Source organism: Ochotona curzoniae, unplaced genomic scaffold (assembly GCF_017591425.1).
Source record: "Ochotona curzoniae isolate NIBS_2020 unplaced genomic scaffold, NIBS_Ocur_1.0 scaffold_4701, whole genome shotgun sequence".
NCBI lineage: Eukaryota > Metazoa > Chordata > Mammalia > Lagomorpha > Ochotonidae > Ochotona > Ochotona curzoniae.
The window spans coordinates 63,768,333-63,783,121 of record NW_024467122.1 but is presented as its reverse complement, the minus strand read 5'-3'; the positions used below and the strand labels follow the sequence as shown (position 1 = coordinate 63,783,121).

General features: G+C 39.2%; 1 protein-coding gene across 2 annotated transcripts in view; it reads right to left on the bottom strand.

Moving 5' to 3' along the window:
* Nucleotides 1-6,597: 6,597 nt before the first annotated feature.
* The window catches only part of RNF111 (ring finger protein 111), a 65,009-nt gene continuing 56,817 nt past the window's right edge, over nucleotides 6,598-14,789 (bottom strand). The window contains exons 11-14 of one of the 2 annotated variants that reach the window (XM_040970193.1): nucleotides 13,832-13,924; nucleotides 11,688-11,783; nucleotides 10,796-10,899; nucleotides 6,598-9,195 (exon numbers count right to left, since the gene is read on the bottom strand). In XM_040970193.1, the coding sequence (XP_040826127.1) occupies nucleotides 9,078-9,195; nucleotides 10,796-10,899; nucleotides 11,688-11,783; nucleotides 13,832-13,924 (411 nt within the window). In that variant the 3' untranslated portion in view covers nucleotides 6,598-9,077. Of the gene's footprint in view, nucleotides 9,196-10,795; nucleotides 10,924-11,687; nucleotides 11,784-13,831; nucleotides 13,925-14,789 lie in introns of both variants that reach the window. The other variant, XM_040970192.1, reaches the window with a different exon arrangement.

Sequence of the window (14,789 nt, the reverse complement as noted above, 5' to 3'; positions counted from 1 at the left end):
TAAAAACGCAGCTCCTGGGCCCGGCGCTGTAGACTATGGGCTAAAGTCCTCGCCCTGCATCGCCAGGATCCCATGTGGGTGCCGGTTTGTGTCTCCAGTTCCCATCCAGCTCCCTGCTTCTGGCCTGGGAAAGCAGTCGAGGATGGCCCAAAGCCTTGGGACCCTGCACCCATGTGGGAGACCTGGAAGAAGCTCCTGGCTTTGGATCAGCTCAACCACTATCAGCTTGGGGAGTGAGCCACTGGACGGAAGATCTGTCTCTCCTCTCTATAAATCGTTTACAATAAAAACGATTAAAAATAAATCTCTCTCTCTCTCACACACACACCCACACACAAAACCTGAGAGGATGAAGGCGTCTCTCAGCGTCACCGGGGTTGTGCCTCCCACTTTGGGGGTGCGGAAGTTGGAAAGGACATTTCTCACCTTGCAGGGAGGCCAAGTTAAGGCACAGGTTGCTGAATCTGCCTTGTTTGGGCCTCAAGTGTGATACGTTGCCGAAAAGCTAAAATAGAGGGAACTGCGGTGTTTCCTCAAATATTAAGATTCCAGGAAAGGGAAAAAAAAGGTGCGGGGTGGCGGGGTGTGCATGATTTGTGCCGTTCATGATGGTTCCTGTTAGCTCTTTATTGCATTCCCAGCACCTAACAGTACAATGAAAAATCATCGGATCTCAAAATTTAAAATAAGGGCTGGGTCTGCGAGGTAAGGGGGCAAGGAGGGTGCTTGGGAAGCCTGTATTCCATATCCGTGTTCTTGGCTCTGCATTTCTAATCCAGCTTCCCTATATTGTGCCTGGAAGACAACAGGTGATAATTTAAGTCTTGGGGGGCCTACCACTTTTGGCGGAGACCCAGGTGGAATTCCTGGCTCCCAGCTTCAGCCTGGCTACTTGGAGCCATCTGCAGACTGAACCAGTCGATGGAAGATATCTTTCAACCTGCTTTTCAAATAGGGCTTAAAAGTTTTTGTGGTTAACAAAAGTTTTTGTTTTCTGTGAAACGCTCCAAGTTGTATGTTACCCTAATCAGCTTTGGTGGAATGTCCCAATTGGCTTTAAAGCTGATAGTCTCAATCCAGGACTAAACTGTGGCTGTGAGTAGTGCCAGCCAATCCTGCTCAGATAATGTCAAGACTGCGATTGGGGGCCAGTGCGCTTGCCTAGTGACTAAAGTCCTAGCACACCCGGGGTCTCATATGGGTGCTGGTTCATGTCCAGTTCGCCCTGCTTCCCATCCAGCTCCCTGGTTGTGGCCTAGGAAAGCAGTGGAGGACGGACCAAAGCCTTGGGACCCTGCACCCGTGTGGGAGAGATGGAAGAAGCTCCTGGTTCCTGGCTTTTGATTGGCACAGCTCTGGCCATTGCGGCCACTTAGGGAGTGAATCAATGGACAGAAGATCTTTCTGTCTCTTCTTTCTGTATATCAGACTTTCCAATAAAAATTAATTTTTTAAAAATAAAAATAATTAAAGTGCAAAAAAACCTGTGTCTGATTTCCTTTTAGTTTTATTCCTTTACCAGTTCACTTCAATTATGTCCATTTCTACAACTGTCTTTTGGAAGTCTGTTCTCACAGCCTGATTCAGGGAGTTGACCGGAATAAGCAGGGACACCGTGGACTCCAGCATCTCCCCGACGTATCATACAGTCCGTTTGTCTCATGCCATCAGCAGGGAGGGTCCCACGCCAGGTTCCTGGCCAGAACAGCTCATTTTCTTCTGCTGTTTGTCCTTGGTAAATTTTGAGCTTTATTTTTCACAAGATTAAGCAACTTGTCACTTTTTGCTGACTTGAATTTTCTTTGCATGAGGCCCCTCCTATTTTTATGTGATTATATGTGTCTGTTTAAAGAATGTTGATAGCTTTTATTTTTTAAGTTGAAAGTGGCTGCCTCCTGAAAGCCAACATTAATCTGAAATGCTCAGGCTCGTGGGCATAGGAGTAATGTCTCCTAGTGCCTCAGACAAGTCACTCTTCCAGCGTAAGCCCTGCTGATTGGTGCTGAACACTTTGGAGACGGCTGTGTGACTTTCAATTTCTGTTACTTTTTTGATTTCTGAATACTCGTATTTTAAGTTGGCAATCCAGGACATTTGAAATAGAAGAAACTTCTGCTGAAAAGATGAATTAAAAGTGCAAAACCTCAAAAAGAAAAGCTGTTCTCCCTTGGAAAACACCACCACTTGGGGCCTGCAAGCACTGTGCCCAGGCAGGTGAGGCCACCCTCTGCAATGCTGGCATCCCGCATAACCACCTGGGAAAGCAGCAGAGCACAGCTCCGAGGTTGGGCCCCTGACATCCACCAGGGAGACCAGGAGTCCCAAGCTCCCAGAGTTGGCATTGGCCAACCCTGACTGTTGCTGCCATCTGGGGAGTAAGCCAGTGATGACAAACACTCTGTTTCTCACTCTCAGGCTTCATTCTCCATCATTCTTTCAAACAAACACTGTTTTTAAAAAAATGCCACCATGCCAAGATCTAATTTAGCATGAGTCAGAAACACACGGTTGCATGCTTTTTAAAATTCAGATTACATGAAGTATGGTGATCAAAGATCTCATCATTTTGAGAACATTAACTACAAGAACCTAGACATGACAAAATGAAGACATCCGTCCTCTAACATCTAAAGAGCTAGCACACAGCAACCAACCAAATTGTTCCCCATCTCTAGAATTTAGACCCTATAACTGAACTTGCAGCAACCTCTTCCAAAGGCAAGGGGGCCATTTGGCACAGGGGTGACAATTGAGCACAGTGGTGCTTGATAGCCTAGTAGTTAAAATCCTTGCCTTGCATGCGCCAGGATCACATATGGGAGCCTGCTCCACTTCCCTTTCAGTTCCCTGCCTGTGGCCTGGGAGAGCAGTAAGCAACTCTGCCCAAATTCTTGGGACCCTGCATCCACGTGGGAGACAGAGAAGCAGTTCCTGGCTTCAGATCAGCTCAGCTACCGCCGTTGTGGCCCCTTGGGGAGTGCACCAGTAGACAGAATATATTTCTCTCCTTCTCTCTGTAAAGCTGACTTCCCAATACAAATAAATTATAAATAGAAAAAACACTTCATGCTGGGACACCTGCATTCCATCACAGTGCCCGAACCCCCAGTCCTGCTTCCGATGCCAGCTTTCTGCTGATGGATACTAGGAGTAGCAGATCACGACTCAAACACCTGGGCCACTGCCACCCATGTGGAAGATGCAGATGGAGTTCTAGACTCCTGGCTTTAACCTGGTGTCTGTCACTTCCTTTGAAATAAAAGAAAGAAAAAAAAATCTTGGTAGTGACTGTAAACTCTCAGAAAGAGAATGTGCTTTTTTCCTTATATAGTGCTCTGCCCCTGAAGAACCAGAGGCACAACCTGCTCCTCAGTGTTCCACAAAGAAACAAAACCAACAATAAAGGCAAGGGGCGTGTAGAAATATACACAAGATCTGCTGTGACTGGCTTATATAGTTATGAAGGCTGACAAGTTTCAGGCTCTGCAGTGTTCAGGCTAGAAACCCCAAAAGATCTAATCCTATAGTTCTAGTCACTGCTGGCGGACTCAAGACCCAGAAGTAGTGTTTCATTTGAATGTCAAGGTAGGAAAAACTTGGGACTCCATCTCAAAGACTTCTTCCTGTTTCTGGAAGGGTCAAATTTTTTGTCTGGCTTTTGACTGATCAGAAGAGGCCCACCATGCTAGGGAAGGTCATCTGCTTTCAAGTCTAGAACTGCTCTCCCGCCAGCCCACACCACCCCTGCACACCCAGAATATTGTTTGGCCAAACTGGTGCCCCATGGCTAGAACTGGAAAATATGTGGTGCATTATCGTAATGGTAGCCACAATAAGTATTATGCAGATTTTCTAAGTTACACAGAAGTAAGGTAGAGTAACTAACACCCAGTTGTATCTACCCCCCCAAATTTTTTCTTATCATCCTAGGAAAAATAAAAGCTTCATTGGGGATGCCGCTATTGGAGAACAGGCTTCTCCATATGCAAATCCCTGGTATAGGAGGGAGGAAAGCTGAATGTGTTCAGCATGTTTTGCACCTGGAAGCCTTGCAAGTCAATGTGCTTATTTTATCTTTTGTGATGAATCAGATAGCCCTGAATTTTTTTTCCTGCACATTAACAGGTATACTCTATCCTATCCTCTCAGATCTGAGCTAATTGTGTTACTGGCTAAGACCAACACAATGTGACGGGAGTGGAATGGTTCCACTTCCAGGCCCATGTCTTAGGAGGGCTATTTTTGTTTTCCTCCTGGAGCCCTGAGCCATTGTGTAGTGTCTAGCTGGTCCTTGTTGAAGAGACACTGAGGGAAAGAACAAATGCACCATTAGCCCTTCTAGCTATCCCAGCCGGGCCATCAAACAAACAGAATGGGGCAGAAGTCACAGATTATAATTTTCAAACTAGGTTTAAAAAAAAAAAAGCATGGTGGTTTCCTTTTGGGGTCTCCCTGGACTGTATGCCCTGGGAAAATCAGCTGTCCTGTAGTGAAGACATTCCAGCAGCCAAGGAGGAGCAAGAGGAACAAGGACATGCATTCTGCAGCCTGGGAATCACCTGGGAACAACCTGGAATGGCATCACTGCACCAGATCCAGTGAAGAGACAGAGCTTGTGTCAAATGCCAAACTACACCACATCAGGCATGATGCTTATACTATTGAATTCTAGGGTGATAAACCACTAACTCTTTCCCATTAGCAGGTAACAAATCTTTGATGGCTCAAGTGGCTAACTAATGTTCTAAGAACCCAGGAACCTTCTAGCAATTTATTTTCCAAAAAAACACTAACAGTAGGGCAATCTAAAGAGCAACCCAATGAGAGGCATTCTTTATTCCTTTCTAGAAAGGTTGGAAAACCATTGAGAGAAATTTAGCCTGCCTCTTTCGATTATCTTGACAAACATTTTTCTCACATAAATCTTCCTGAGAACCTAAAGAACAGAATCCTTAGAATAACAGGTATGGAGCCTCACATTACAGATAAGTTCCCAGGGAGGTGAGAATCAGGGCAAGCCCTTAGGTCATCCCCCAACTGCCAGACTGGAAAGGCATTTTTAGTTGTGTCCTCAGCCATGCCAACAATGGAAGAAAACAAATTCTTACTTTTCAGAGCAAAATATAGTCTGCAAAATTCAACACTTCACAAAGGTTTTCTCCCCATTACGTGCTGATAGATACTACTCTAAGTAAATCTAACTCAGAAGACCCCACTGAAAAATTATTATTTTTTAAAGATTTTATTTTTATTGCAAAGTTATAGATACAGAGAGAAAGAGAGACAGAATGTTCTTCCATCCGATGATTCACTCCCCAAGTAACCACAACGGTTGGTGCTGCGCCGATCTGAAGTCAGGAGACAGGAATCTCCTCCAGGTCTTCCACATGCCTACAGGGTCCCAAGGCATTGGGCTGACCTCCGCTGCTCTCTCAGGCCACAAACAGGAGCTGGATGGGAAGCGGAGCTGCCGGGACTAGAACTGGTGCCCCTATGGGATCCCAGTGCGTCCAAGGTAAGGATTCTGGCCTCTAGGCAACGGTGTTGGGCACAAAAAAATTATTATTAATATCCTATACCATTTTCTAGTAATGGTAGAGGATTCATATTCACGATCTGGCTACACAGAAGCTTTTGAGAATTCCTCCCAAGTCATTTCCTTGGGGTAGGAGCCAAAGGAAAGGCTAGAGCAGCTCAAATACAACACAGGTAGTTGTACGTGTTTAGCTCCTATAGGAAATCAAGCCCATGCACTCCACAGTTGCGGAGAGAAAAATCAGGAGAGCATAACAAACTCTAAATATAACCTGCTGGTAGTAGGTGCCTAAGCCACAGCCTTTAACAATACCAATGTGCAATGCTGTTCCTGCTGTGAAAGTGAGGCCAGGGACAGAAAAGGCATGTGCTGGGACTCAGACAGAGGTTAAAGTGGGCTGCTCCTTCTCATCTAGTCAGCTACTTGGACTCAACGAAGGCAGGAAAATCTGCTCTATGGTGCAGCATCTTCTTAAGCTACCATTTGTCAAAGGCAGAAGTTTTTGGGTTGCAGAAAGCAAATAAGTATAGAAAGAATTTATGTTCTTAAGGATGTTATCATATGTCCAACCCTTTATACTCACTGTCTCATTTAACTATGATAACAACCCTAAGAGGTAGGTTTTAATTGCTTTGCAGATAATAAAGTTGACTTAATCTAAGCTACACAATTTTAAAACCCAAGTCTGAATCCAAACTCTATATTCTTACCATACTTAAGTAGCACATGTGCTGTGTATATTAAAATAAAGAAGGCTGAAAAAAATGTCTCCAGTGGGTCCAATGACAAAATACAGTTGGCAACATTTACTTCTTAATGAGAAATACTTGTTTTGAAATAATTCTTATTTCAAGAAAGTGACTGAAATCTGTGACTGGGAGAAGGTAATTCATCCTTGATACATCCAACATCTTGGCACATCAAGGCTTCAATAAACAGTAACATTTACTGTATGCAGAGGTTTTGGAAGTTAGAAATTAGGAAAAAGATTAAATTAAAAAAAGGAATTAGGATGCATTCTCTACAGATTTAAATTATCACCATTCACAAAACACTAATAATGGAATGTCCAGGAAGAATTAATATTTTAATTTCAGAGTTTCACTAAGTACAAATAACAGTTTTGAAAGCAGACTAATTTTTCCCCATATCAGTTGTTATGGCTCAATTGCTGAATTGTGCTAGTAGCTAAAACAAAGTAATCAGAATAATAAAAGGTTTCAAATACCAGTTTATCACTTACATATTAAAAATAACAAAAGTAAAGATTTGCAGACAAAATAATTTTAAGGTATTTGGATAGCTATGACTGAAATGTTAATTTTGACATAAGTTGCAGCAGGCGATGTAAAACATCAAAACAAAACACAGCAAGTCAATAGTTCAAAACCATTTGCTTCTTTACTTGGTTCATTCCTAACCACCATTTCCTGTAACAGCAGTAGCTTATTAGTAAGCTCCTGCAGTAACAATTTAAGTTCTCTCCACAAATACTTGCATCAAATAAATTTTTAAAGTAACAATGCTTCATCTACAGTTTAAACAAAAAATCAGTAGTAACTATAAGGCAAACCAACGGGTAGTTGGGCATCTTAAACTGAGAAATCTATCTGTGCTTGTGTTCTGGGGAACATCAAGAGGACTCCACGGCATGAAATCCTCTCCGGCTGACTTCAGTCCCGCGGCCCAGAGCCGGGGTTTTCCAGTGGTAAACTCCTATTTCCACCACAGCTATCGGGGAGACGGCAGACACGAGTCAACGCTCTCCCTCAATCTCTCAACCTTCTGCTACAGCAGCTTCATGATCAAAGACACTTAATCATAACCCAGTCTCCACCCCCATACTATGTTGAAGCATAATGACAATGAACTACAGTGTAACACTAATATAAAAGACAAGTAGTCATAACGAATACAAACACCAAATTATGTAAATACCAGTTTGAATGGGATCACTTTTTATGAATTCCAAGATGTTTAAATTGTTTTATAAAAACTAATTATGAAACACAAAGACAATAGAAATATAAGTTATTTATTAATCAATCCACTTACAAAGCAGGTGGTTTAATGCAAGCTTATTGACATCTTCACATATGATCCATGGGAACATGTCTTCCACATACAGACAGTGATAGTACTGACTGGATGCATTTGCAATCTGGGGCATATTAAGCATATTTAAACAAATAAAATTAGACTATCCTGTATATGAAAGTATCTTGATAATATGTATCCTGAAGTGGATTAAAACTTCCTCCAAAGGAGAAATGTTAGTATGTTAACTTAACTTTATATTCTATATTATGCAGTAAATCTTAACTATAGAAATTAAAAATTTTAAATCAGTGATCGACTCTTGGTAAAGTATGAAATGGGAATATATAACCATAGCAACAGTAGGTTGACAGTATAATTTGTGCCTCACAGTTTCTGCAGATTTACTGTTTTCAAGTTTAGAGAGAAATAAAACAAGAGACATGTAGATTCAGCTGACTTTATTTATCTTGAAACTAATAAAAATCCCTTTCAGGTGATCCTGGAACTTTTAGAAGTTCTATGAATGCATAGATACCTGCTAATGACTGAAATCCTAATTCTTGACTAGATGTGTTTACAAAATCAACATAGCAGATATCTTTACTACTCGTGCTTGGCAGAAGACTGACAAAATTCTACATGTCTTTTTCAATTTCCCTAAAATTTTGTTAAATCTGCAAATATGTACAATCCAGGCGACTGAATTCAATATTTAGTGTTCATCAGAGCTGTTTCACAGCAGCAAAAATTCAGTCAGGGAAAGAAAGTTCTAAATGATATAGGAAAAAGATAAATACAATCAGAACAGCAGTCTAAATGTATAGCAATATTCAACTCTATGTGCACTGTGCTGAGAGGAAAGGGATACACCAAGAAAACTTGTCTTGTTCACTCTGATGATGTGGACACCACCTGCATCTGATGGAATATGGGTTGCAGTCTGTTCCCAGCATTAAGGATGGTATTTAACTCAGAACTTTGTATTGTAAATATACAGCAGCCATTTTGTCCTAATTAAGGAATGTCTTAATACACAATATTATCATTTTCTAGAGGATCTTTATACATTAAACTAAAGTACATGATCGATTAAATTAAAGGTTAGTAATGGATAACAAAAAATCATAATTCTCAAGGCTTGGAACTAGGTAAAAACAGAGACCACAAAACTCTACTTACTAAAGCAGCTAACCTTGCCTGCAAGTTTAGGGTCACAAGCCCATAATATGTGCAAAGAAATGCAATACAGGAACCATGCAAAAATACAGTAAAATGATACAGGAAAAATGTCAAATCTAGAAAAAAAAAAGGTTTTATAAATACATCTAAATCAACTGTATACATAAATTGTAGGGCTAGCATTAGTTGTACCATATAGCAGAGCCAGCAGTTTAAGTTCAATGCTTTCAAATCTGCGCAGGTAAGTCATGCCATCTTTGGTTGACTGCAGTACCGGGAAGGATGGGAATGAGAGGGAGGGCAAGAGTTCTGAAACATGATGTCAACTTTCACTTGGCAGCTGGGCCTCAATGTCCACTCTGCATATGGGGCACTTCTTATTAGTAATCAACCACTGGTCAACACACACTTGATGGAAAAGATGCATACATGGAAGACGCCTATTTTTAACAAAACAAAAACAAAAATAAAAACAAAAACAAGTTAATTTTATGATAATTACCATGCCATTTATTTTTAAATAAGTCATGCATGAAATAATTCATTAATGTTTTCAGGTTACTAGGCAGCTCTATCTTTTGAAGAAAAAAATATGGGCATATTTATGGGTATATGCATAGGTAATATAACCTGTCAACAGTTAAGATGAAGAACTGTACCAGTTATGGAATTACATCAGAACTTCAACCTTAAATATACAGTAGCAATACTGTTCTAAGGGGTGACTTAAAATAAATATTATTCTAGTCAAAAGATTTTGATAACTAAATTTAAGTCAGTAAAGATCAGTAATGCTGTTTTCACAGGGTAACTGCCATATCCACTTCCTTTTTAAAAAAGATTTATTTAAAAACATATTTGTTTATTTTTTTAAAAGGTAGATTCACAGAAAGAAGGAGAAACAGAGATCTTCCATCCACTAATTCACTTTTCCAAATGGCTGCCAATGGCTGGAGCTGAGCTGATCCGAAGCCAGAAGCTTCTTTTGGGTCTCCCACATAAGGTACAGAGTCCCAAAGCTTTAAGGCCACCCTCCATTGCTTTCCTTAACCATAAATAGAAAGTTGGATCAAAACTGCAGCAGCCAGAACAAAACCCAGCACCCATACAGGATACTCATAGTTGCAGGTGGAGGATGAGTCAATTAAGCCATACCATTTTATGGGCAGGTCTAAAAGAGATATTTACTTCAGGATATGATAAAGAGTATTTAAAAAGGGAGAAATAAAGATTTCAGGAAAGACAGAGTTAACTGAATTTCAATATAAACATGAGATGAAAGTGCCTGACTCAATTTTCATTATGACTATTGTCCACAATTGCGGACACTTTCAAACTAACATTTTGTAAAACAAGTAGCTAAAAAGAGGTATTCCAATTATTCCTTGAATAGTATTTGTCAATTCCATAAATGCAACAAATATCCATATTTATAAGCATTCAACGAAAAGATGATGCTCAAATTACTTTCTGTGTGGTAGTGAAAAACAGTTGATAATTTTTTCCTTCTCTCAGTGTACTTACTATGAATTAGAGCAATAATATTCTCACATGGTTCTGTTATATGTCACAGGACCTGTTTTACATGGCATTATGTAACATTGGGGGAAAAACATTAGAAAATGAACAAAACCGTAACAGGACACAATGCCTAATATAAGAAATGGATTAGCAAAATAATATTTCCTAAATTATTAAAGTCAATGAAGAGAACAGTACTTCAAGGTGAGAGGAAGCACTAGGATAAAACCAGGTTTAGACCCTGTACCAAGATAGTCTGGATGCTATTTTTAAATTCTGGAAGCTAAATTAGTGTAATTCTTTAGTTCTCTCAAATTTTCGCTTCCAGATTTACAGAAGCCTGGTGTGAGCTGAGAATAATCTTTTTATTCCTTCACTCACTACAAAAAGCAAGTTCCACACGTGAGAGGTTGATAAAGGGGTATGCCAGGAATAATCTACTTGGTTTTCTATCTTACTTTCAAATAAAGCCCGAATAAAGTTTTGACAATGAAATTTAATGAATTAGTATCTAGTTACCTCACATCTTCACCTTCCTCTAAAATAGACAAACAGATAGTACATTTTTCCTCAGTGTCTTCCTCAGTCCCTTCTTCCCCATCTTGTTTGCAGTGCAGTTTCCTCTGTGAGAACCAATCAGTTGTTACCTTATTAGTAGAGATGACATTATTGAACAACTGAGTAAAGTTTGTGTTCATTTGAAAAACAAAACAAAACAAAACCATACTACACATCCACCCACAACATTTTTCCCAGATAAGACTGTCATGAATTAATGTATGAATTCAATGACTACTGACAATCAAGACCCTGGCAATACCCAAGATCAAAAGATTCAAATTTAACATAAAGGTTAGCTTGAAACCTGTTACTTTTAATCCCCAATGAAGATGTTACATAATGTAAATTGCATTTTATATATTCCATTGTATAGCATTATATAAATTTCACTTTACTGATGAATATTTGAAATATAACATTCATATAAATTAGTACTTCATATAAATTAGTATTTTGCTTAGATCAAAGAACTTATATTTAGTCTCAATAGTTACTATTCTTATAAACAGATGGAAAATATAAAGGATAGTAATTTCTATGCATTAAATATCATTCTTTGTATCAATAAAATATGGTCTAAATAAACTTATTTGATATGTCCATTCTGTAACTTTCAGATATAATAAAACATGAGGAAGAAAATATTATAAATATAAGGTAAGGAAACAGCCATCAAAGCTAGTTAAAAATGTCTATACATTTTCTTTCTGGAAAGAAAAATCTAGGAATATATTTCTGTACTTTACAAAAATTTTTTAATCCTAGATAGTTTTGCAAGTTCAATGGAAAGTCATACTGAATTTTAAGCATTTCAATAATATTCTAGAAATTTCATGAAATCAACTCTTACCTTTTTATATTTATGGGGATATGTACATCTTTCAATTGTTCCCTGGGAAGCTCCACGATTAACATTTCCTAATCTTTCTTCCAAATGAATAAGCTCCTGAAATGAAGGGTAACTATTAATAAAAGTCAATATAATTATATTTTGAGCAATGCTCTCAACACTGCAAAAGTTATAAACAGTTATAAACCCGCAATAATACACAATGACAAAAGTTTGTTTATAAGACTATTCTTATGGGCCCAGTACAATGGCTCAGTGGTTAAATTCTCATCTTGCAAGTGCCCTGATTCCATATGAGTACTGATTCATACCCTGGCAGCTCCACTTCTCATCCAGCTCCCTGCTTGTGGCCTGGGAAAGCACTAGAGGATGGCCAAAAGTCTTGGGACCCTGCACCCATTGTGGGAGAACAGGAAGAAGCTCCTGGCTCCTGGCTTCGGATCAGCTCAGCTCCAGCTGTTGCAGCCATTTGGGGAGTGAACCAACAGATGCAAAATCTTTGTCTCTCCTCTCCGTAAATATGATCCGTCTTTCTAGTAAAAAATAAATCTTTACAACCGCTATTATACTTGATAAGGCAAATGATGCCTTCAAACATTTTTGCTCAGACATCTGAAGCAGTTTCACAGCAATTCTTGCAATTTAGGGTAACAATACAAATATTACTACAGAGTACTATAGAATCAAGTATATATGAAAGCAGAAGAAATTGTTTTAGTAAATTAGGGGGAAAAATCAAACAACAACTCTCAAAAATCATACCAACTTCCACTTCCAAACTGACAAGAAGCAGCAGAGAAGATTGCCCAAGTGTTTGGACCTCTGAACACTCTTATGGGAGAACCAAATGAAGTTCCAGACTCCTGCATTGAGCCTGGTCCTGGCATGGACCCAACCCCAGACATTACAACCAGCTGGGGAACGAATCAGATAGAAGATCTCTGTGTTTAACTCCATCTTTCAAAAACCAAATCAATCTGTTTTTGTAAGGTTTATTTACTGATTTGAAAGTCACAAAGAGGGAGACAGAAACATATTTCATCTTCTAGTTCACTCCCCAAATGACTGCAATGGTTAGAACTAGGTCAATTCAAACTCAGGAGCTTCTTCTTGGTCTTGCATATGGATTCAAGAGCCCAAACCAAGGAGTCATCCTCTCTGATGGTTCCCTCAAGCACATCCAAGGAGCTAGTTCAGAAAAGGAGGACCCAGAACTCAAACCAACTATTGTATGGGAAGCCAGCAATACAGACAGCAGCTTTATTTACTATGACACAGCATTGTTTTCTCAATAAATAAACCTTTAAGGGGGAAAAATGCAAGATTTCCCCCTCACCCCACATCAAATGATTTTGTTTATTGCGGACAGAGTCCGCAGCAGATGTAGCTGCTCCACGTTCCATCCAGCTACTTGCGCCAAGGAAAGCAGCAGAAATTAGCCTAGGTTCTTGGACCCTACACACCCATGGGAGATCAGAAGAGGCTCCTGATCTTCAACAAGCCTGACACTGGCCACTGTGATCATTTGGGCAGTGTACCAGCAGATGGAAAATTAGTCTCTCCTCTTTCTGTAATGCTGCCCTTCAAATAAAAACAAATTAAAATATTGTTCATTATTTCTTATCCTAGTGCATATTTATATTGATGCCAGATTTTTTCCTTTGTTTTAAAGATTTATTTCATTGTCATTTTTATATTTTAAAGGCAGAATCACAGAAAAAAAAAAAAGTAGAGACACAGAAGGGTCTTCTATCCACTGGCTTACACTGCATACTACTGCAACAGAGGAAGCTGGCCAGAAGCCAGGTCTCCCACATGGAAGCAGAGGCCCAAGGACAGGAGATGGATTGGACACAAACTGGTGTCCATGTGGAATGCTGGTGCCACAGGCAGAGGTTTAGTCTACTACGCCATGGTACAAGCCCCTAAATATTTTCATTTACTCTTTTGTAAATAATTAACTTTTGAACTTGGGATTAATGTTTCCTATGAAACTTTCTGTAACCCCAGAAACAATATCAAAAATGAGACATTTTACTGCTTTCTGATCCTCAGCCATTACATTAATTGCATTAATCCTACACAATTATGCTCTCTGCATTGTAGAAACTGTGGTGCATATCTTCCTTTAATTTATTACATACCTCAAAATTACCCCTGAAAGGACCTCTGAATGATGTTCCATCCAATCCTGATGAAATGTAACGGATATGAGGATAGCCTGCCATATCAGGAACCTATTTTAATAAAAAAAGATAGACTAAATCAACTAAGAACAGATGAATAATTCAAGAAACATAATGATGTCCAATTACTCATAAAATCCAATTAACTTTACTAAGTACACAGAAGTACAATTAAGTATTCAATAACAGGATCAGGTTTCTTTTAAAAATACCATCTCTTAGGACTCTTAGAAATATGCTCAGACTAGAAGAAAAACTGTTTCATGAGATGAAAGATTTCCTCATTATCTTACCTACAGAATGCTATGAAGCAAGCACCCTAATGTAAGCTTCATGCTTAGTACTACAAACATGAAGATAAACATGTAAGGCATATTTTAACCTCAAGATTCTGTCTGTCAAGTTCTTTACTCTAGTTCGTCAACAACCAGAGGCACCATAACCCCTTTACTTCATTTTGTTGGTGGGAATTTTGCCATTGTTCACATGCATTTTGTTAGGTAGAGTCAATCCTCATTAACATGGACTTCTGCCACTCTATAATCAACTTTTGTATTTAAAGTCATTTATCAACATGCACCTTGCCCCAAGCTTCAATTTCACAACATGCATATTTCCAACTGAGGGAGAACAATCTACCCTGTATTGTTTTTAAGAGTAATGATCCCATAATAATGTAACATTTGCAGCAAACATACAGCACAAAATCTCTGTGAATACTGACAGTTAACTGCACCAGGAATCAGACATTCTAGTGACTAATTCTTCAATCTTTATAAACAAATCTTCAACATTACTTCTTAATTAGATAACAAAGAATGACAACATATAATCCATAGTTGGCTTTTTAGTTTCAAGAGGCAGTTCATATATGGAAAGGAATTCAAAATAAGCAGTAATTCTGAACTTCAAGTAG